Source organism: Triturus cristatus, chromosome 12 (genome assembly GCF_964204655.1).
Source record: "Triturus cristatus chromosome 12, aTriCri1.1, whole genome shotgun sequence".
In the NCBI taxonomy this organism is placed as follows: Eukaryota; Metazoa; Chordata; class Amphibia; order Caudata; family Salamandridae; genus Triturus; species Triturus cristatus.
The window spans coordinates 220,130,703-220,154,396 of NC_140595.1; the positions used below are offsets into that span (position 1 = coordinate 220,130,703).

The following is a 23,694-nucleotide window of genomic DNA, read 5'->3' on the forward strand; positions in this document are numbered from 1 at the left end:
CCCAACCGCTCCACAGAAAATCGACTTAAAGCGAACCAAGAAGCCTCCCGGCGGCGGAGAGCGTCAGACAGCACAATCCAGGTCGGCGACCAGGTGCTAGTGAAAGACAGGCACCCCGGGGGAAAATTCCGCCTGCCCTTTGAACTGGCCCCATGGATTGTCACCGATGTACAAGGGACCCTGATCACAGCCGCCAGAGGCGGTGAAAAAGTGACTAGAAACGTGTCGTTCTTCAAGAAAACCCCGCAAAATGAGGAAGAAGACCTCCCGGAGTTGGAAGACCACTACCCAACCCCATCCCACAGCCCTCGGAAAACCCCAGGAGCGGAAGAACCCCGGAGGGCGGAGAGCGCCGACAATACCCCCTCAGCGTCAACAGGACGGGAAGAGGTGCCACAAGCGGCGCCAGGCCGCCCGGACTCGGTGGAAGCGGGCGGATCAGAGGACATGTCTCTCACCCAATCAGATGGGCGCAGCCAGGGCCAGTATCACCTACGCCCGCACCCGCGACCGTCCCAGAGGTACAGAGACTTTGTGGCCCGCTGTCAGCTGTGGGAGTGAAGGAAGGCTGCCCCTCCAACAACCGACCAAGTAAGACTGTTCTTTTGTTTTCCATGAGACTCTTTAGAGACTGCTAAAGCTGTTTTCGAGTCGCGATAGGCGACGAGTTGTGTTGAGTTTTCAATTCTGGGTAAAGGAGGAATGTAATGTTGCGCGACGGACCGAACCATAGCCCGAGGGTCCGCGCGCGTGTGTCAGGGTCTCACCCCCCCCCTTGCGTGGCCGGAGTTGGGTGCGCCCGACGTCCCCTCGGACGGCACGCACTAGTGCTAATAAAAAGCCCAGGGCTCTGGGCGTGGCAGGCATTGCACTGACCACTACTTGCATACCTGTGTGTACCGAGTGTCATTATTTCCAGGCCCCGGGCCCAACATTACACACTAGATAGCACCAAAGATTTTCACACGGACATAGCAGCCTTTCTCCTGGTGCTGGCCGTGCCTTTACTTGCGGGCATTTCAGGCAGGTACAAGGAGCGGGTGCGACCTCTGTTTCTCTCCCTGCTGGCTATGTCTCAGTAGGCTTGCAGCAGCAGCCTGCAGATTCCTCCTACACGGCGAATACGCACCACCCGGGGAAACTGCACTTGCTTAGGCCTCGCTGGGGGTCTCAATGCATATCGTGGGGAGGGTGCTATTCTCTCCCTTTTCACCCGGGGCAGATGGAGGCAGGCACCGCTGCCGATGGGCACCTCAGCCGATGGGGGTGTACCTTTTATTCCGTTGCTGACCGGTTCATGCTGGGCACTTGCCTGTGGTGCGGCTCACTGCATTGCCTCTCTCCATTGGACGGGATCAGCTTCGGTAGCGCTCCTTAATGGTGCAGACGTGTCCCTTTTCCTTCATGGGGCACCGACACCTGGCTGCAGGTGCATGCGGCGGGATGGCTCACATGTGGCCACAGCACTTCCGAGGTATGCACGTTGTTGCGCAACGGCTTTGGCAGGGCTGGACTGCCGTGCAGGGTGTCTTCTCACTCCTACCTCAGGGTCGATCAGCGCTGAGCGCCTCAGGCTATACTCCCTCAACGAGGCGCTGTAAGGCGATCATTACCTCACACGCAGGATAAGACCCCCTCGTCGCCATTGTGGTGTTGTGGGCCCTGGGCCCACATGCTACCAATGATGACTCACACACATTGCAGTATGGTACTGGAACTGGCCCGGGCACGTCCGCCCGGCCCCTTTTATTGACAGGGTCACCTGACTGGTGATGCCTGTGGTGGGTGGGTGAATAGTGTGGGTTACATCTTCAGTGGAACACTAGAACGTATCCAGCTGGATACTACATCGTGGGAGGGGCTGGTAGAGACTGCCTGCAAAATGCTTGGCTACAAGATAAAAAAAATATCTCTGCATAAGTCTGCAGTGGAAGGACACTGGCCGTGGATATGAAAGCTACACAGTCCATACTCCATAGAACCTGGCAGACAGAAAGAGAACGGGAAAGCAGGAGGCACTGCCCAATAAGAAGTAAGGGAGTGGCGTCTAAGTCAACCAATGGTAATTAACGGGCAAGCTTTTGTATTTAGAAGTGATTTGAAAAGATTTGAAAGCGACATCACATGCACTGTCTCAGGCAAGACTTAAAAAGCACCTGGAGTGATCTTCGGTCCCATCGGTCAAAAAAGTTTCCTTCTCCCCCTTATTGTTCATGTGCAAAATTCCATATATTTTCCTGATTTCCATAACAATCTCCTGCATCCCGGCTGTCTGCTACTGGACAGGCGATGAGTCAGACCACCACGAGTGCCACAGAGTTCTTTGAAGACATTCTTTCCAATCTCTAGCATCTTATTTAACCAAAGTTCAAAATGATACATTTTTATTTTAACCTTTAAGAGGAGTGAATGTGTGTTTTAGTATGTTTTGTTGGTGTAAGCTTTAGTGGAGTTTTTTCTGGGCCAGAGAGCCTATATCTGAAATAGCAAGAGTGGTGCCCTTGAAAGAAAGGCTTCTTTTTTGAAAAGAAATAAATCCTGCATACTTTACAAGTTGAATAAATGTAATTCAGAAAACATTAAGTATTTTTACATCAGGCCTCCCCAAATATTTTACTGAGACTATGTGATACTACTCTCTGCAATGCCAATGACCAAAATGGTGCTGGATGTCACTCATTTCACACACTGTGCCTCACTTACCTTTTCTCTTTCCACAAAGCAGTATAATTCATTGTTTCAATGTTATTTGTCCTTTATTTTAACAATATATTTTATTGATTTTACATGGTATATACCTGGTCGTGCCCCAGAGGATACAGTATGATGGATATACATAACACCATATACATCTGATTGTAATTGCTGAAAAACTCCCAAACATAACAATAACAACACCGCGCAGTTCCTTTCAAATCCCACCAAATTATAATCGAACCACTGAATATGTGGCTGGAAGTGATCAAATGAAACTCCCAGTTGTATGGAGACCAATCTTATCATGGGCACATAGTCTTTCAAGACTCAATGAGTTGGGGTAATTCTATGCCCCTGTAGTCCGCCCACCACAGCCATATTTTATTATGCTTTTGGGGACATCCCCGAGCCTGAAACACAGCTATCTCTGCATTCATGCATTCATCTGTGGCATTTTTCCATCTGCCGATTTTTGGAGGAGACACACTTTTTCACTGTTGAGCGATATCCCTTTTAGCAATGGTGATGGCTAAAAACAATAAGTGCTGTTTGTATCGGTTTCCCCCAATACTATTTGTGCTATGTAGTAACATTAACTTCGGCTCGAGAGGTAGATCCCACAACAGCACCTCACTCAGGCAAGCCACTACCTTCCGCCAAAATGGTTGCAATGCGGTACAGCCCCAGACAGTATGCATGAAGGTCCCTTCTTCCATCCCACATCTCAAGCATATAGGGGTTTGGATGGCACCCATCTTCCTGAGTCTGAATCGAGTATAATATATACGGTGCAAGTATTTGAACTTTATCAGTCGGTATCGTGTTAAGATTGCCACACCTCGTGGGCTAGCCAAGGCTTCTGCCCAGTCTTCATCAGTTAAGTCTGGTATGTCCTCCTCCAAAGCTGTTCTGGTCTTATGTAATGTGGTATGATTGTGCGTTGTCAGGGTTTGATATATCTGGCAGATCTTGTGAGCACCTATGTCACCCATCACTAGGCGTCCTTCTAGGGGATGGAATTCGGGCAAGGTATCGGTCTGTCGCTGTATGGGGGTAAGTGCATGCCGAAGTTGGAGATATTTATAGAATTGCGACTTGTGTAGCTGAAACTCTGCCTGGAGCTGTTGAAATGACTTTAAAACGGTGCCTCACACTACGTCTCCCAGGGTGGATATTCCCACTATGTCCCACCAGCGGAATCCCGCAAGTGCAGTTACCGAATGCAACAGTGTACCGTGCCACAGCGGAGTCATCTGGGTCAGGTTGCCGTGCCATCCCATCTGTCGGACCGTAGCCTGCCGTAGTCGAATGACAGTGCTGCTGGCGGGGGGTCGGAAATCCAAGTTCTGTGCACTATATAGGAATTGAAGGAGTGGAATATTCCCCATTGCCATATGATCCAATGCATATGCTGGGTCCGATGGTGGATTGTTCCACCATTCATTGACCACTTGCAGATGGGAAGCTGTGTAGTAGGCGTAAATGTCCGCTATCGCTATACCACCGCAATAGGTTGACTGCGTACATGTGCTCAGTGCCACTCGCACAGCCCCGCCATGCCAGAGAAATGTATTATGTATGGCATTCACCTGAGTAAACCAAGCCCGCGGTATGGCATATGGGACATTCTGCAGCCTATAGAGTATTCTGGGTAGGGAAACCATTTTAAAAATTGCTGATCGCCCGCATAATGAGAGCGGAAGAGAGGACCAAACCGCCGTCTCATCTTTAAGGCTTTTAAGGAGGGGATTGATGTTACTAGCCCATGAAGTCTGTCAGCAGGGCAACATAAAGATGCCTAGGTACTTAAAGCCAGTGGTAGCGCGTGACAACTTCTCAGCTCACTTCTCACGGCCCTGGTGTCCACATACCAGGAATAGTACAGACTTAGTGGGGTTTGTGTGAAGCCCAGTGGTTTGACCAAAAACCTGTAGGATCTGTAGGATGCGGGGCCCGAGAACCACGGGTCTGTTATAAAGAATAGGATGTACGCATACAGTGCAATGCGGTCAATCAATCACATAAGTTGTAAAGCGCACTACATACCCATGAGGGTTTCAAGGTGCTGGGGGGGGGAGCTGCTGTTATTGGTCGAAGAGTCAGGTCTTGAGCTGTCTCCTGAAGGTCAGCAGGTCTTCGGTTTGTCGCAGGTAGAGGGGGAGGGTGTTCCAGGTCTTGGCGGCCCGATGGGAGAAGGATCTGCCTCCGGAAGTAGTTCTCCGGATGCGTGCAGAGGCGTTCTGGATTCTCTGTAGTCTGTTGATGAGCTTGGACGGGGCTCCGGCATAGAGGGCGTTTCCGTAGTCGAGTCTGCTGCTGACTAGGGCCTGGGTGACTGTTTTCCTCGTGCTAGTCGGGATCCATCTGTAGATCTTGCAGAGCATGCGGAGGGTGTTGAAACAGGTGGAGGAGACTGCATTGACTTGTTTGGTCATGGAGAGTTTTGAGTCGAGGATGACTCCCAGGTTGCGTGCGTGGTCGGTTGGGGCTGAGGGGGACCCCAGTGACGTGGGCCACCAGGAGTCGTCCCATGCGGAGGGGTTGGACCCGAGGATGAGCATTTCCGTCTTGTCTGTGTTCTGTTTGAGGCGGCTGTCCTCCATCCAGTCTGCGACGGCCTTCATTCCCTGGTGGAGGTTGGATTTGGCGATGAGGGGGTCCTTGGTGAGGGAGAGGATCAGCTGAGTGTCGTCGGCGTAGGAGATTATGTTGAGGTCGTGCTGTTGGGCGATGCGTGCTAGTGGTGCCATGTAGACGTTGAACAGCGTCGGGCTGAGGGAAGATCCTTGAGGGACGCCGTAGATGATCTCGGAGGCATCGGATCGGAACGGGGGGAGGCGGACTCTCTGAGTTCTGCCGAGGTGGTCCAGTCCAGGGCCTTGTCTCAGATCCCTGCGTCGTGAACGCGCGTGCATAGTGTGCGGTGGCAGACGGGTCAGATCGAGATGTATCCCAGTCAAAGCCCCTGAGCACAGGGTCGCTACGTACCCACACCGCCAGAGGTTCCACAGCGAGGGCGAACAATAATGGAAATAAGGGGCAGCCCTGCCGCATACCACGATATATTGGGATAGGGCCGAGCGATGTCCAGTGACTCGAATCGAGGCGGTAGACCTGTATAGAGGAGGCGCACATAGGTTAGGAAGTGTGGGCCAAAGTTAACGGCTTCTAAGAGTCGAAAAAGGTATGCCCAGCTAAGAGAGTCGAACGCCTTGTCGATGTCTGCAAGCAGTATAGCTCCAGGGCGTCCAAGCTCTGGGGCTTTAGCCATCGCTTTATGCACGCGTCAGATGTTATGGCGTGTGGAGCGATGGGGCATAAACCCAGACTGATCTGGGTGAATCAGATCTAGTATATTTGTCCTTTATTTGATCTGGGTTTTGTTGCTCAGTTCTTTTAATGCTAGATGTTGAAATTCAAATAAATGCTGTGCCCCTCTTTATCGCAACGGGCTAGTGACAACTTTAGTAGTCTCCTGAGTTTCAATGGTCCTTAAAATTATAATAATGAAACAGGATAATAATAATTAAACCGGCTTTGGGGCCTTAAGACACATATTCAGTGTGAACCTCACGGAGCATAGTATGAATCGGTGAGGTGTGGGGTACCATAACCGTTTACACTAAGAAAAACAGGGGCATATTTACAAGCCCCTATCGCCACCACAACATCACTTTGAGTGATTTTGTGATGGCGATAGGAACTTGGCCTTACTTATGAGGCAGTGTTAAGCCACTTAATGTGGCTTAACGCTGCCTTGTAAATAAGGCCCCCTTTCATGCTACACTTAGCGTGAAAGGGGTGGGCAATGTGTGTTGTGGTGGGCATTCCATACAACACCCATTGATTTTGCCGCTGCCCCATATTTATAAGAGCAGCGTAAATAGGAGGCAGCGCCAAAATGAAGATCAAGGAAAACCAGGTCTTAAACAGACGAAACAAGGAGAAATGTTTTATTGAGAAAACTCCCAGTAAAGCGGCGATAATGGGATTGATAATATGCCGCAGAGAATTCCAATAGAAGCCCATGTTGACACCAGAACATGGGCTTCTATGGGAATTCTCAAGGGCATATCATCAAGCCCATTATCGCCGTTTTAGCGTCAGTTTTCTGCCGCTAAAGCGGCGATAATTTTAACGCCGTTTCTTGATAATATGCCCCTGAATGTATTTTTTCAATCCTGGCCAGTCAGCGGACGGAGCAGCAGATGCTTCCCGCTGTCGTAAGTGCAGAAATATGGAAGTAGGGTGCGGGGGAAACGAGCAGGAGGAAAACTGAAGATCTGAGATTTCTCCTTCGCATCATAAAATGTGACCCTTCCTGCATCATAGTCCAGGAAAACACCTATCGCTTTTGGGGGAAACTTTGGCCTGAGATGAGTGCTGGGGGAAGTGAATGCATGGTAGTCTTTGCCAGTTAAGACACCCACTGCCCAGCATCCCTTCTCAGGCGAGGGTGCAGCCCTCCCCTTCCTGTTCACAGATTCATTACAAACCCCCAGTTCCCACCCCTCTCTCCCCACCTCCACCTCCCAGTAATGCCTCCCAGAGGTGAGCCTCTCCCGTCCGAGGACACAAGGTGATCTGTTGAATCTGGCAGGAGTGTCGGGTAGATCCTGTTCAGAGTCCTCGAGCCATATTGCACTTCTCCCATTCTCAGACAGGGCAAGGCGCGGATTGGCAGTGTCAGGATCCATTGTTATCTGAGCTAAGGAATAGAAAACATCACAGACATGGTGAAACATCACATAACACACACCCACAACCACACTCTGCAATAAACATATTGAAGGGACAAACTTCCTGTTATTCAAAGCCGCTTCCAAGGAACTCTGAGGCATATTTACAAGACGGCAATAGAAAATTATCGCCGCTTTTGTTGCCGTTTTCGTCCGAAAAGCGTCGATAATTTTATTGCCTAATTAGCAAGGTCACGCTAACGCGTGAAACCTTGCCTTAGCGCACCTATTCTTAACGGCCTACTTTGCATCTCTAATGAGATGCAAAGTGGGCGTTCCTGACCTGACATGACAGTAGAAATGTCGCTAAGCAACATTTCTCCTATCATCAAGCCCCACGCTGTGAAGCATAGCAGCAGGAAAAGTAGCGATAACCCCTGTTATCGCTACTTTCCTTATGCCTGCTTCAGGACTGATTTAGATATCCTATGGAAGGTGGATATCATGGCTAAGTTTGTGAGTCCCTATCAACAAGCTAACACCACATTTCGTGAGATTATCGCTGGGTTTCCAGCGATAATCTCACGTTAGGCAGTTAGCGCTAGGATTTTTATCGTTTATGAGATAAGCGTTGCTAATAGCACGCTATCTCAGCGATAAAAATCCACGTTAGCCGGCGATAATTATCCTAGCGTTAAGGGCGCTTAGCGATAATTATCGCCGGTTGTTGCTGATATGCCCCTCTATAGCTGTAGTTTTTTAAAACAAATTTTGATCTTTCTGCGCCCAAAGAAAAAATTGTGAATTTACATGAAATGTGAATTAGCAGAGTGCATATCTAGTATGTCACCCAGTGATCATGCCTACATTGTAGAAATAATTTGCACATAGTTTTTAGCATTTTAGTTACCTTCTAGGGTTTTTGTGATTTAGCCACAAAAGAAAATTGAAACATGGGAATATGCTGCAAATTAAACATGACCACACAATGTCCTCTGTTACAAGTGCCCATTATAATATCTGTTAATGCACTGCCCTGGAATTATAGTTATTTGGAGTCCCGACTATTATAGTAGGAGGTAAATACCAGGGATTACAAGCTTTGGGGAAATACCATGCAGGATTTTCCATGCCGATTTTGTCGTATTTCCCCCCCCCGGTATTCCACCTGGAGACTTTGCCATCATGCAACAGTTGACTTCTACCATCAAATAGTGCGGTGTGTCAGACTAAACAGGTCACTTGTAATGAGGGCTTACATATGCTTAAATGGTGTACAGGGCCAGTTACACAGTGGGAAGAATATTACCTGTGCCACGTCATACTTTGCTAATGCTCACAAATTTGGGCTGAAGGATCCGGCAATCTCTCACATTGCCCCAGTTCAGGAAGGACCTCAAGACCTGGCTCTTCGGATGACCCATCACTCAATGGAGCCGCCCCTCCTCCCCCCAGTGCCTTGAGACCCTCACGGGTAAGTAGTTGCTCTTTACCAACCCTGATTGGTTGATTGATCTAAAGTTAACAATCCAAAATGTGTGATCTCTGTATTCAATAATCAATGCTCAAGAATTGAGAGTTAGAATTCAGGGACCAAGACGAGTCTGCAACCAGTTAGCCAGCCTTTAATCTGTTCTTGTTTCACTAAAAACACTAGGAATCATGAAACAATCCTAATGCTTACATGGTTGCTTCCAAAGTTGCATTTATTGAGATAATGAAAAAAGATACTTTAGATTAGAAGCACTTGAACAACTGACAGTGGTGGAGACTGTGTTCCATGAGAGCATTCAATGCACACACTCATTCGTTCACAAGCCTGCACAGGCGACACAACACCTCTTCCCAAAAGGGGGAATAACTACAAAAACCCTTTACTGCCAGGGTCTTTATCCAGCAGATATTCCTGTGTGCAAGTAAAAAGCCACTGACATTTTCTGCCTGCTCAGTGCAGTCAGTAAGTGGCAGACGGAGGGGCATGGGGTGATGTGGGGCAGGGGTTCCACGATGAAGGCAGTATTGGTGCCGTCTTGGGATAAGACTGTCTGCATTGCCTCTGGGTGAAGGTGTTGAGAGTGCCCTCAGTCCAAACTTTGGCAATGCTCATGGCTGTCCTTCTCTTGGGAAGGGGTGGGGATAGGGGGTTCTGGCATCTACCCGTGTGGGGCATTGTCTGCTTCCTCCTGTGGTGCTGCAGGGATTGGAACGGGGTCTGGTTGTGCTTCTTTCTGCAAGCCCTGCCCCTTTAGTATTTCACCAGGTGCATGTCTGAGTCTGGTGTCTATGGGCCCAGGATGATTGAATCCAGAATTTACAGACCTTAGAAATTCACGATCCTGGAGACACAGGTCAACTCAGAATTAAAGGTGGTAGAATTCCAGCAGTTTTTTTTGTTCTGGTTGCAATTCTGACACCTGTAATAAGGGCCAAAAAAGTCACTTTTTGCTCCACTCGATTAAGTTCCATCCATTTTCCTTTTTTTTCAGAGAAAATTGCCATTATCTTTTGCCAGATTATTTAGATTCCTTTTCTCTTAAACATACTTTCCAAAAATATTCTCATTTATTAGTTTCTGAGGGTGTTTACTACCTTAACTTCTGGTCATCTTAAATAGTAATTCATTGCCACTATAATGTATTTGGCGCTCCTATCACTGAAACATAGAACCCTCAATATATCTAATCCTATCTCTATCCCACAGATTTCTTGAAAAACACAAAGGGACTGATTACGATGTCGGGGAGACTTCCGTCCGCCTGACTCCACTGCAGTTTGGAACCGCCCAACCTTAGGTCGGTGGTTCCAACTGCATGATTACGATGTGACTGTCCATAGGGCAGTTACAATCATCCATTTTCCAATAGAAGCTTGTGCGGCAGGTGGAAAAGGCCGGCAGCACAAGCTTCCATTGAAAAATGAATGTTTGTGAACATCCCTGCACCATGTGGCAAGCATGGTGCAGGGATGCTTAGGGGGGCACAGTCCCCACTTTGTGGTGCCAGGGGGGATGAAGCCCTGCTAGGGATCCCCAATGTCATTTTCTGACAGCCTTTCCATGTCGGAAAAGTCGCCATGGAAAGGCGGTCGGAAACTGACATCATCATCCTGATGGCGAAACCGCAGTCATTAAGGGATTATGCTGTCTTTCCAAGCACCAATGGGCTCCTTGAGCTCATTGGAACCACGTTGGAATCCCTCTGCCGGTTTAACTCTGACCGCCGTCATGCTAACACTGTAAGACTGTAAACCTACCCTGTCGAGCCGAAAGCCTCCGACCGCCGGTCAGAGGCTTTCCACCTGACATAATGAGGTTCAAGTCCTACCGGTGTACGGGTGTACGTTTATAACGTTTTAGAATTCAAAACACATTCTAGGAGGAAAGCAGTGCGAACTTCAACTTTCCAAGAATACTATCCGGGAAACTAACTTGTCATCATTATTATTTGTGGGTCTGGCAATAGCCAAGACCACTTGAATTGAATATATATATATATATATATAATATATATATATATATATATATATATATATATATATATATATATATATATATATATATCAGTTCAGTTGCATCCCTGGCAGGGCAGCCTCCTCGTAGCCCCCGCGCAACAATACAAACACGGACCACCTTCTGTAGTGCAAAGAGTTTATTTGCTCAACTGCTCGATGTCGTCATAACGTTTCGGCTCCCCCTGAGCCTTGATATATATATATACACTGAAAAAACAAAGGTTACAGAGACGTTATAGTTAGACTCACATTTCATTCATTTACAACCGGTGAAATTCATAAGTTCTAGTTATCTGAGCTAACTATAACTTACGCCCCTGGAATGCACTGCTTATGACCTCGCATATTACTTCACTCATGACCTGGTTAGTGACGTCACTAATGTCATCATCCACAGAACCACTCACACCGCATAGAATGCCTCATAAAGCCAGTCCCGCGCAACCACTCACATACCCATTCACAGACAGACCCATACAGCCTTCACACACCCACTCACTCACACATCTACTCATACAGACACTTTCACACTGAGTCAGTCACCCATAAAGTACCCACACACCTACTCACTCACCCATACAGTCACTCACCCATACAGTTACTCACACCCACTCACTTAGTCATATATATAATAACACATGTACTCACTTACCTATACAGTCACTGACACAAGCACAGACTCACCCATGCAGTCACTTACACACACCCACTCAATCACCCATACACCACCTATGTACCCACTCACTCACCCATACAGCTACTCACAGCCCATGCCCTACCTATATTGCATCGGACATACCTACTCACTCAACCATATACCACTGGTACACCCAGTCACTCAGCCACACACACAGTCACACACCCATACAGCCACTCACAACCCACTTGCACACCAATACAGACCCACACTCACCATACAACCACTCACACGCCCATAGAGACACTCAGCCACCTACTCACATATGGATACACACAGCCCCTCACATAAAATGTGTTACAAATAGTATCACTCATTAGTCAGCGGCTGCTACTCCGCTAATGCGGAGGAGCGTCACCCTACTGCTTTAAAGCAGGTCAAAGGTAAAAATAAAATGATAATAACGGAACGTTATTATCATTTTATTTTTTATTTTTAGTATTGCAGTTGCTGCCTGGTTAGGGCGGGGCAGGGCTGGGCACCCGTGACCCAGAGGGAGGAGGAGTGGCAGTTGCTGCACCTTAAGTGTGCATGATATTTTGGCCTGCTCTCTCGGGCCAGCCAAACAGTCATGCGCACTTTGGATGTTCTCTACCAGCTGTATTGTACAGCCTAGATGGAGAACATGCCCAGGCTCCCTGTCCCTCTCTGCGCGCTGAACCACGGTGCTTAGAACAATCACGATGCTGCTATGAGCAGCATCGTGATTGGCTATGGGAGTCTCGAAGCCTCGGTGCTTCCTGTCACTGGTTCCTGTGTCGGAGGAGATGCAGTGTCTGGCGACGGCAACCAGCAGGTACGTTTACTTTTCTTTATTTCCTAACCCCCCACCGTTCCCTACTAGCCACAACTGTCATTAGTAGTACACAACGTTTACTAATTTAACATTTGCAGTATCACTGGATGATGTCATGAGTGATGTCACAGACCATGTCAAGAGTGATGCAATAAGTGAGGTCATAAGCGTTGCATTTGGGGCGTAAGTTACAGTTCGCTCAGGTAATTATAACTGGCAAACTATGGAATGCCATACCCCACCACCTTTGTATGCTGAACTCAGAGCAGGATTTGAAAAAGGCGCTGAAAACCTGGCTCTTCAAGCAAGGGGAATAGCGGCGCAAGCCTTCAATCTGTTCTAGTAAGCTTTTTTTTACCGCTGGGACACCTCTTCGGAGGTAGCCGTGCGCTTTATAAATGTTCTTGATTGATTGAAGAATTTCACTGGTTTTGTACGAGTGAAATGTGAGCCTAACTATAACAACCCTGTAACATTTGTTTTTTTCAGTGAATTTTGAATTATTTTTTTTATTCTATTTCCTAACCATAACGTCCCTGTAACCTTTGGTTTTTCCAGTGAATTTCAAAGGTTTTTGTTATTTTATTTCCTCACTATAACATCTATGTAACCTTTGACACAAATGGGAGGAAGATAATGTTTTTGCAATCAGAGAAACGGTGGATACATCCTAATAACTATGAAAAGCATGCTCAAAGCAATGAATGCTCTCTCTATCAGCCTCCAAATCATGTGTATCCCAATAAAAAAGTATCATTTTACAATTGTCAAAGGCAACGCCCCTTTAGTTCGCCAAATCAACTCAGCATTAAAAAAAAGGCACAAGGTCTTCTCAAAAAATTGTAAAGCTCTGGCTGGTGGCTCCTGACCACAAATCAGAAAGAAGCAGGCACAAAGTTATCTACAAAAAAACATTTTGACAATAAGGCTTAAAGCTGCCCAAAAATAAACAAAATGTTCCTGCCATAAAGCAGAAATTGTAAAACCAGCACAACACTGTCAAATAAAATTTCTAAAGGGAGGTTCAGTCCTACAAATCAGGTTTAAACATGTATGTCAGCCATCCCCGATCATCCCTGGATGAAATTTCGCTACAGAAAGGTGAGGACTCTGTCCGTTCACAAGCAGGGGCAGCTGGCCACTACCAAGAGTGGTGAGGTGGGCAAATGGGTGGTGGGTCACCTATGTGTGATGTTTGTCCTGCAGGTGCCATGGTAATGCACACAAAAAATGCAGCGCTTTAATCTAGCGCACTATCTGTGCACAGCCTCCCCTGAGCAGACCTGATATATATCACGAGATTCTCCTAACTCGTTTGAAAAATGCAAAAATACACGATTCAGCATGCACCCTCATTGCATCCTACCTAGTAAACAGAACTTTTTCGGAAGAAGTAGGAGAAGCAAAATCTAAATCCTTTAATTCACCATGCGGGGTCCCACAAGGGTCCTCGCTGAGTCCCACCCTTTTTAACTTGTACGTGGCCCCCCTTGCAGAAATCATAAGAAGCTGTGGTTTCACTCCAATATCCTATGCTGACGACACCCAAATTGTGGTGTCCATCAGCAAGGATGTGGAGGACACAGCAGAACAATTTCAATTATGTATGATACAGGTGAGCTAATGGATGGAAAGAAATTGTCTGAAGCTTGGGGTGACACAAACATCTGGTCGCCCGCTTGGTGGCCTAATGACTTGGGTAGATGCCCAAGCTCATCAAAAAAAGTGAAGAATCTGGGCGTCACCCTTGACACCAATCTATCTTTTGAAGCCCAAGCCAGCAAGCTGTCATCAACACTCTGGTATATTTTAAAAATGATAAAAAAGATACTGCCTTATCTACCACAGGATTCGCATAAGACAGTAGTGACAGCCTTAGCTCTGTCAAGACTGGATTATGGAAATGGTTTATATGCCGGAGCTACGAAAAAAATCATAGCTAAACTACAACGCCTACAAAACGCAGCAGCCAGATTGGTTTTAGGCATACCTAAGTTTGAACCAATCAGTCACAAACTAAAAACCCTGCATTGGCTGCCAATTGAAAAAAGGGTGAAATTTAAATCACTCTGCCTGACCTACAAGGCATTTCAGGGAATAGGATCACAATTTCTAAGATCTCATTTAAAAATATATGAACCAACGAGACATCTCAGATCCGGCCAATTAAAACTAATTAGTGTCCCCAGATTCAGGCGAGCTAACTGGGGTGGAAGAAGCTTCCTTGTACATGCAGCACGAACCTGGAATCAGCTGCCTCTTGCCATAAAAACTTGCCCATCTCTGAAATCCTTCAGAAAGGAAGTAAAAACCTGGCTATTCTCTGCATAACTCTAGAAACCGTTCCTATGAGATGAGGATCTGTCATAGCGCCAAGACGCCCACGGGCATTCGCGCGCTCTACAAGTTGACAAATCAAATCAAATCATTATTTATTTAATGCAATTTTATATAGCGCAAACATTACCCGAAGGTGTCAGAGCGCTTTACCAAAGAACCAGTTGCGTTACATAAGGACTTTGGATTACATGAGTTACATGAGACATATAAACAGGGAAAAAATGATAATAATTGCAAATGTACAAGTGCAGTGAAAGGAGGAAAAAATTGCAAATGTACACGTTGTAGAGTCACTCAAGGAAGAGATACAAACAGATAAACTCTAAAATCATATAGGAATGGTATTAAGTACAAAGGTCTACTACATATACTAGTGGTTAAAGATAAATATATATACAAATTGCAAATTCACTCAGGATTACATTTTAACAGCGATTATGCTTGGACAATTATATATTACATATTTACAGAGCAGGAAATTCTTGCCATTGTTCACCCAGGTGTTCAGGTGGTGTTGCACTCAAGGGTGGTGATCTTGGGTGACCGAAAATCTTTAGTCCAGAAATGACTATGATTCAATTAAAACATGAATTTGCCCCACAGGCTAACCTCTGGTGGTCTCACGACTTTCCTAATCATGTAGGGAGGGCGCCATGGCAGAGGCAGCTTGCCGAAAACAGGACCGCGGGTAGGGGCTCCCCTGTAAGGCTGTGAGATGGCACTTGACCGCCGCCATCTTAAGGTCAGGCGCCAGTCTGATGGATGCTTCCAATGACTGTGGCAAGCTTAGCCTAGGGAGCCCCCCGCCCCTCTTCGCAACCGGAGCTCCACTCACCGCTGGGGGCCATCATGCCCCTGAAGGTCCTCTCCAGCTGGTGGGGATCTCGGCTTGGAGCATCACCCTCCGGTCTCGGGCGTCACCACGAGTCGCGCTCCAGCAACGGAGCTGCAAGGGCCGTCGGTGGGGGGGTCGGGGAGGGTCCACAATGCAGTGCCTTGGCGTCCGCTGTCTGCTGCCTCGGTGGTTATCGCGTGGCTCCCTTTGTGACTCGGGGCCACCGCACTCGGAGCGGGAAGCAGAGTAGGTGTGAGCTGCCATTTTAGGCGATGCTGCGGACTCCATTCTCCGGGGTGCTCCCCTTGCAGATCTCGACCCCTCAGGGTTGCAGGTCGCCCCCGGGACTCCCCTCGCTGCCAGTCGCCCTCAAACTCAAGGTGGGGCGTTTTTGGGAGCCAAGGGTGCCATATAATGCGTAGTTACTGCAGGGCTTGAGAGGAGCCAATCGGAGTCACGTCGGATTGGCTCCTCTCCAGCAACTCTTGAAGCTTAATCTGTCTGTAAAACTGTGCCTCATAGGTATCCTGTGACATGATCATCATTTTCCTTTGTTCTGATCCATTCGCACACACAAATGCGCATCTCCTCTGGAGCATGACCATATGAGCTCCTGCGAAATAGACCGTACTGACTCACACCTCGAGACAGCATATTGAGCACAGCTATCCCTAACGCTATACAGAGCTTGCTAACACGCACCTCATACAGCAGAGCTATCCATAAAATTATACCTATCGGATTTAACTGATTCCCGCCTGAGACAGATCTATCCCTGTGTGTCAAAGTTGTGAGGTGTTTCGAATTTTGCGCTGCTTTTAACTCGCTGTCTGAGCCGTTTCTCAACCAAGATGGACAACGCCTAAGGGGGCATATTATCAACGGCCAGCAATAATTATCGCTGGCCGTTCATAGCGATAGAAAAATTATCGCCAGCTATAGCTGAATATTATTGCCATGATAACGCTATATTTACAAGGCATAGCGCTATGGCGATAATATTTCAGCGATAGCGGTGTTTTCAATGGAACATCGCTGGTTTTCCAGCGATGTTCCATTGAAAACAGCGATAACATTGCTGATAGGACCCTGTGGTCCTATCAGCATAATCCATCTCCCATTAAAAGTATACCTTAGTCAGGAATTTAACAGGTGTTAAATTCCTGAGTTAAGGCTGAGGTAGCGCGATTTGTTTTATCGCTGCACCTCATTGTTAATATCGCGAAGCTGCCTTCACGATATTAACATGTGTTGTTTTCACAGCCACGCCTCTTTTGCATCTCATTAGCAATGCGAGGCGAGGCTGTGAAAAAACGGGCTCTACATCAAGGAAACACGTGCTAGTGTGTCCTTGATTATATTGCGATATAATTATCGCCGCTTTTCGCCCAAAAACGGACGCTAAAGTGGTGATAATTATATCGCCAGCCCTTGCTAATATGCCCCAAGGTTTTCTATCTATCGTGGCAAGTAAGGATCGTACTAGAAAAGTGACTGGACATACAGAATAATAGAAGGGACAAGGAGTGATAGTACCTGAAAAGAAATTTAGCATGCAAAGAAATCTGGGGGCATATCAACAACAACCGGCGATAAATATCTCTAAGCGCACTTAGCGCTAGGATAATTATCGCCAGCTAGCGTGAATTTTTATCGCTGAGATAGCGTGGTATTAGCAACGCTTATCTCAATAGCGATAAAAATACTCACGCTAACAGGCTAACGTGAGATTATCGCTGGAAACCCAGCGATAATCTCACGTTACCTTGTTGATAGGGACAGGCAAACTTAGCCATGATATCCTCCTTCCATAGGATATCATAGCTAAGTCAGAAAAATACCAGACGTAAAAAAGCAGCGTTAACCGCGGTTAGCGCTGCTTTTTTTGTCTCTAACAGGGTTAGCGACATTCTTGATAATAGGAGAAATGTCGCTTAGCGACATTTCTCCTATTATTTTACTCTGGAACGCCCCCTTTGCATCTCATTAGAGATGCAAGGGGAAGCGTAGAGTAAAAGGGTGCTAACATGCAAATTTGCATGTTAGCACCCTGTTGTTGATAGGGCGCTAGTTTTATCTCTCCTTTTTTGGCTTTTAAAGCCAAAAAAGCAGAGATAAAGCCCTTGTTGATATGCCCCCTGGAGTCTTGTCAGTGTCAAAAGGACATCCATCGGCAAGAACTTAGGGGCATATCAACAACAACCGGCGATAATTATCGCTCAGCGCTCTTAGCGTGAGGATAATTATCGCCGGCTAGCGTGAATTTTTATCGCTGAGATAGCGTGCTATTAGCAACGCTTATCTCAATAGCGATAAAAATCCTCACGCTAACAGGCTAACGTGAGATTATCGCTGGAAACCCAGCGATAAGCATACGTTACCTTGTTGATAGGGACAGGCAAACTTAGCCATGATATCCTCCTTCCATAGGATATCATGGCTAAGTCTGAAAATTAGCAGACGTAAAAAAGCAGCGTTAACCGCGGTTAGCGCTGCTTTTTTTGTCTCTAACAGGGTTAGCGACATTCTTGATAATAGGAGAAATGTCGCTTAGCGACATTTCTCCTATTATTTTACTCTGGAACGCCCCCTTTGCATCTCATTAGAGATGCAAGGGGAAGCGTAGAGTAAAAGGGTGCTAACATGCAAATTTGCATGTTAGCACCCTGTTGTTGATAGGGCGCTAGTTTTATCTCTCCTTTTTTGGCTTTTAAAGCCAAAAAAGCAGAGATAAAGCCCTTGTTGATATGCCCCCTGGAGTCTTGTCAGTGTCAAAAGGACATCCATCGGCAAGAACTTAGGGGCATATCAACAACAACCGGCGATAATTATCGCTCAGCGCTCTTAGCGTGAGGATAATTATCGCCGGCTAGCGTGAATTTTTATCGCTGAGATAGCGTGCTATTAGCAACGCTTATCTCAATAGCGATAAAAATCCTCACGCTAACAGGCTAACGTGAGATTATCGCTGGAAACCCAGCGATAAGCATACGTTACCTTGTTGATAGGGACAGGCAAACTTAGCCATGATATCCTCCTTCCATAGGATATCATGGCTAAGTCTGAAAATTAGCAGACGTAAAAAAGCAGCGTTAACCGCGGTTAGCGCTGCTTTTTTTGTCTCTAACAGGGTTAGCGACATTCTTGATAATAGGAGAAATGTCGCTTAGCGACATTTCTCCTATTATTTTACTCTGGAACGCCCCCTTTGCATCTCATTAGAGATGCAAGGGGAAGCGTAGAGTAAAAGGGTGCTAACATGCAAATTTGCGTGTTAGCACCCTGTTGTTGATAGGGTGCTAGTTTTATCTCTGCTTTTTTGGCTTTTAAAGCCAAAAAAGCAGAGATAAAGCCCTTGTTGATATGCCCCTTATTCTTCAAAAAGTTTCTGAAGCTCATGTGGCCTCTTCCTATTTTAATGTAGCAGCAGCTTCTGCCAGAGTCTACGGTCATGGCATATCAGAAAGAGTCCTGTGTTATACAGATCCCAACAGCTCAGAGTGCGCACGTGCTCTTGGACACACGGTGCATATTATAGTCGCACTTGCGCTTTGACTTTGGTTGAGTGCACGGCTGGGTGCGGCACTCTTAGTGCTCCGGGTAGCCTTCCCACTCACCTGAAGATGTCCTTGCTGTATATCTGGCTGCAGGGGTGCTTCCGTTCAAGGGTTCTGGGTATGCAGCAGCGGCAGCCGGGTCTGCTTAGGCACTGAGGATGCTGCCTGCTGTCAAGTCAAGGACTCGAGGTAAGATGGATCTTCCGTTTCACACTAACGCCCACCTAACCAATCCTGAAGCTGCTCTCGGCATGATAGCAACTGCAGGATTGGATGGAGCAGGCTAACCCAGCGCTCCTTCTTAGACTGGGGGTCTGCGCTATCCCCGGCTGTTGTGTACACAGTTGCTGGATAGGCGTAGCAGAAATGCGCATATCGGGCTGGCTGTTGCTAGAAAGCCAACCAATCTGGCATGCGCACTCAGCACTTTTCATGAAATCTCTGCTGCCAATCAATCAGCAGAAGTCTCTGGCCTCACTCTCACCAGTGGCACTAATTCGAGTTGGTTTCCTGCTGTGCTCACAGCAGGCAGGGCAGCGCTCCTCCGCCCTAAAGGAGGAACCGCCGCAACCCGCTGTCTGTCCTCTCGGCAATGTATATGAAAAAAATTAATGTTGCTTTGGTAGTTTGTTTCTGATTAAGGCAACGTTGTTCTCTGGTTCATCCTAATGTTTGCAGATCGTGTGCATCATCACTCATTTTGGAGCCTGGGACTTTTTTACCACCACACTCTGGGGCATATTATCAAGCCAGGCGATAAAATTATCGCCGCTTTAGCGCCAGAAAACTACCGCTAAAACGGCGAGAATGGGCTGATAATATGCTCTATGGAATTCCAATTGAAGCCCATGTTAAATGTGAAGGACGTCTAACATGGGCTTCAATTGGAATTCCATAGAGCATATTATCAAGCCCATTAATTTTATCGCCTAATTAGCAAGGCCACGCTAAGGTGTGAAACCTTGCTTGAGCATGGGGATTCCTAACGCCCAGCTTTGCATCTCTAATGAGATGCAAAGTGGGCGTTCCTGACCTAACATGACAGGAGAAATGTCGCTAAGCAACATTTCTCCTATCATCAAGCCCCACGCTATGAAGCATAGCGTCAGGAAAAATAGCGATAACCCCTGTTATCGCTACTTTCCTTACGCCTGCTTCAGGACTGACTTAGCCATGATATCCTATGGAAGGTGGATATCATGGCTAAGTTTGTGAGTCCCTATCAGCAAGCTAACGCCACACTCCGTGAGATTATCGCTGGGTTTCCAGCGATAATCTCACGTTAGGCAGTTAGCGTGAGGATTTTTATCGCTGAGGAGATAAGGGTTGCTAATAGCATGCTATCTCAGCCATAAAAATCCACGTTACCTGGCGATAATTATCCTCACGCTAAGAGCGCTGAGCGATAATTATCGCCGGGTGTTGCTGATATGCCCCACAGTCTCTCTTGAGAAGTGCAGGTACTCTCCCTCTCAAAATAAAAAAGTGCCGGAATTCAGTACCGGACAGGACCAGCCAATTTAAAGCACTCCTTGTAGCAAAAACACCTCTTGTGTGATATTCTATTTAAAGGCCTGGTCTAGTTTGGTGAGCATCAAACCTGCGACCCTGAAGTTAAACTATTATTCCAATAGGCGCCTTGACCATCTTAGCCAGCTCCCCTGTTTACACTCTTTGAAGACCCCATGCACCGCCTTACTCGTTGTGCTCCTCAAGGTCAACAGGGGAAACAGCCTTAACAATGCGGTTGTTACATCTCGTTCCATAACAACGCGGTCGTTACAACGACCCGTTGTTACAACGTGACGCAATTACATCGCCAGTCAATAGATTGACTTGCACTAGATGGCGCCCCAACACCTTGCCTACTGTTGCGCTGGGTAGAGTTGGAATAGTAAATTATACTATTCCTAATGTTGGAGTGCCATCTAGTGCAAGTCGATCTAATGACTTGCGATGTAATGGCATTGCGTTATAACAACTGGTCGTTGTAACGACCGCGTTGTTACGGAACGTGATGCAAAAGTATGCGTTGTAGCATGCTATATTTGGTTAATAGTGAGCCTCTGAGTGCATGGGTGGGAGTGCCAGAGGATGGCTCTCTGCAGCTCACACACTACTTTAGGTGCCTCATCTTCTGCCCCAAACCCAACAGCGGGGCATCACAACACTGAGAAGACCTACAGTGCAGCATCAGCCGATCCCTGCTAACAGCTATATCGGAACTCCACAGACTCCAAGGGCACTAGATTATTACATGTTTCTTCAAGAGACTTGTACCAAAATCATAAAGATAAAAGGCCATATCACAGGTATCATAAATTGGAGACTGTGAATGCATGGGATTCGACTTTTGCTTAACCCATAAACACCGTTATTCATGCACCGCCTGCCACTTTAACGTCAGATGTTGACAGAAGAGAGCACAATTTTTACTAAGTTTACTACTTTTTGGTATTCACAAACTGCTCTTTTGTGGTAATTTAAACTTTTGCAGTAACTTACTCTTTGAAGCAAGACTAGCACGACACATGGCCAACCACTGGTACTGCAACACCCTCCCCTATAAAAATGTAAGGGGGATATTAGCAAGACCGGCGATAAAATTATCGCCGTTTCCTGCCGCAAAAACAGAGATAATGGGCTTGCTAATATGCATTATAGAATTCCAATAGAAGCCCACGTTAGATGTGCAGGACATCTAACCTGGGCTTCTATTGGAATTATATAACTAAATCTCTTCCCCTACACCGCTTGAAGTTTGGCGCACTTTCTCCCCTTTTCAACTTGGAAATTAATTTACTCCTCCCCTTGACAGGAGTGAATCTTTGACCATTTCCAGGGTTGAATGGTGTCAGACATTTGTGAAAGGCCACTAACTAGTTTGTGACCATTCACAAATAGTCTAGGCTAACCATGCATACAAACTGCCACTTGCCACCCCTTGCATGTGCTAAATATTTTACAATCGTGGGGTAATATTTTACGGGGTGTGGGGTGCCAGGATTTACAACTGCAAAGGTCACCTTCTTTCAATCACTTGCAGTTGTGACCCCAGCGAATTGCGCTTGTAAATCTGATTTACGAGCGCTGTAAGTTCCAATGTATAATCCAATGCCTTCATTTGCTACTCCCATCTAGTGATGCCTATAGAAAATGCATCTAGACCTTTAACCATGACAGTCATTTGTAGCTCTAATTATCTATGCAAATCATACATTTAGGGGCATATTTACAAGGGCTTTATCTCCGCTTTTTTGGCTTACAAAGCCAAAAAGCGGAGATAAAACCAGCACCCTATTTACAAGAGGGTGCTAACATGTATAATCGCATGTTAGCACCCTTTTTCCCAATGCCTCACTTTGCATCTCCAATGAGATGCAAAGTGGGCGTTACTGGGCGTACCCAACATGGACTACCTTGCAAATATCGCTGATGTTTACATCGCAATATTTACAAGGCAGCCCACATGATTTTAGCAAACATTAGATTTTGGAAAAAATGGCCGTTTTCGCCAAAACCTAACGTCTGCTAAAATCCTGACTTAGCCATCCCTAACATAGGTGGTGGATCATGCTGATACGACCCATGCAAAAGGGCGATAACCTCGCTATCTCTGGAATTTTTATCGCCCTGGAGTAACGCGTTGTTAATAACGCGCTGCCAGGGCGATAAATACCAGAGATAGCCTGCGATAATATAATTATCGCTAATCACGGCCAGCGATAATTATCGCTGCCCGTTGTTAATATGCCCCTAAGTACCTCACAGAAATTATCTAAATTTCAGCGCTGCCCAGAAAATAGGCTGAGACTTGCTTTTCAAAGCAGAAAAATGTCCTCTCGGGTCCTGTCAAAACACTGGGCCATATTATCAAGGAACGGCGATAACATTATCGCCGCTTTAGCGGCAAGAAGCAGCCGCTAAAACGGCAATAATGGGCTTGATAATATGCCCTTGTGAATTCCCATAGAAGCCCATGTTTCATGTTCTGGTCTGAACCTGGGCTTCTATGGGAATTCACAAGGGCATATTATTAAGCCCATTATCGCCGCTTTAGCGGCAAAGCGGCGATAATGTTATCACCGTTCCTTGATAATATGGCCCACTGTTCGCAAAAAAGAAGGGCACATATGCTTCTCGAGTTGAAGACTGCTCCTAAACCATACGTTGCGCACCTTCGTCATATTTCTTTAAAATTGGAACCAGCTATTTTTGACTGCTGAAACATATGTACACTTCTGTCTCACAGCAATGGTGGCTCCTACATACCCATAAGTGATTTATATATTGCTGCTGGAAATACAACTGAGAAATCCCGCCCGTTTTATAAAATCCCTCGTTCAGAGTTGAACACATTTATAATTCTGAAGTATTACCTGCAAAACTGCGGGCCCATCTCCACTCTGCAAATAAATAGAAAATAAAATGCTGAAAAAGCATGCAATAAAAATACAAGAATACATTTCACACTCATTCCAGTAAATGAGACAGATACATTGGGGCAGATTTACAAACCCCTTGAGAGACATTTACGCCGCCGTTGCGTCACTTCTGTGACGCAGCGGCGGCGTAAACCATGC

General features: G+C 46.6%; 1 protein-coding gene across 1 annotated transcript in view; it reads right to left on the reverse strand.

Annotated features, from left to right (window-relative positions):
* Nucleotides 1–2,755: 2,755 nt before the first annotated feature.
* Nucleotides 2,756–23,694, reverse strand: part of LOC146775741 (butyrophilin subfamily 1 member A1-like) — a 163,664-nt gene continuing 142,725 nt past the window's right edge. Inside the window, exons 6-7 of the mRNA XM_085637865.1 lie at nucleotides 23,491–23,517; nucleotides 2,756–7,405 (exon numbers count right to left, since the gene is read on the reverse strand). Coding sequence (XP_085493991.1) covers nucleotides 6,873–7,405; nucleotides 23,491–23,517 — 560 coding nt within the window. The 3' untranslated portion in view covers nucleotides 2,756–6,872. The remainder of the gene's footprint in view (nucleotides 7,406–23,490; nucleotides 23,518–23,694) is intronic.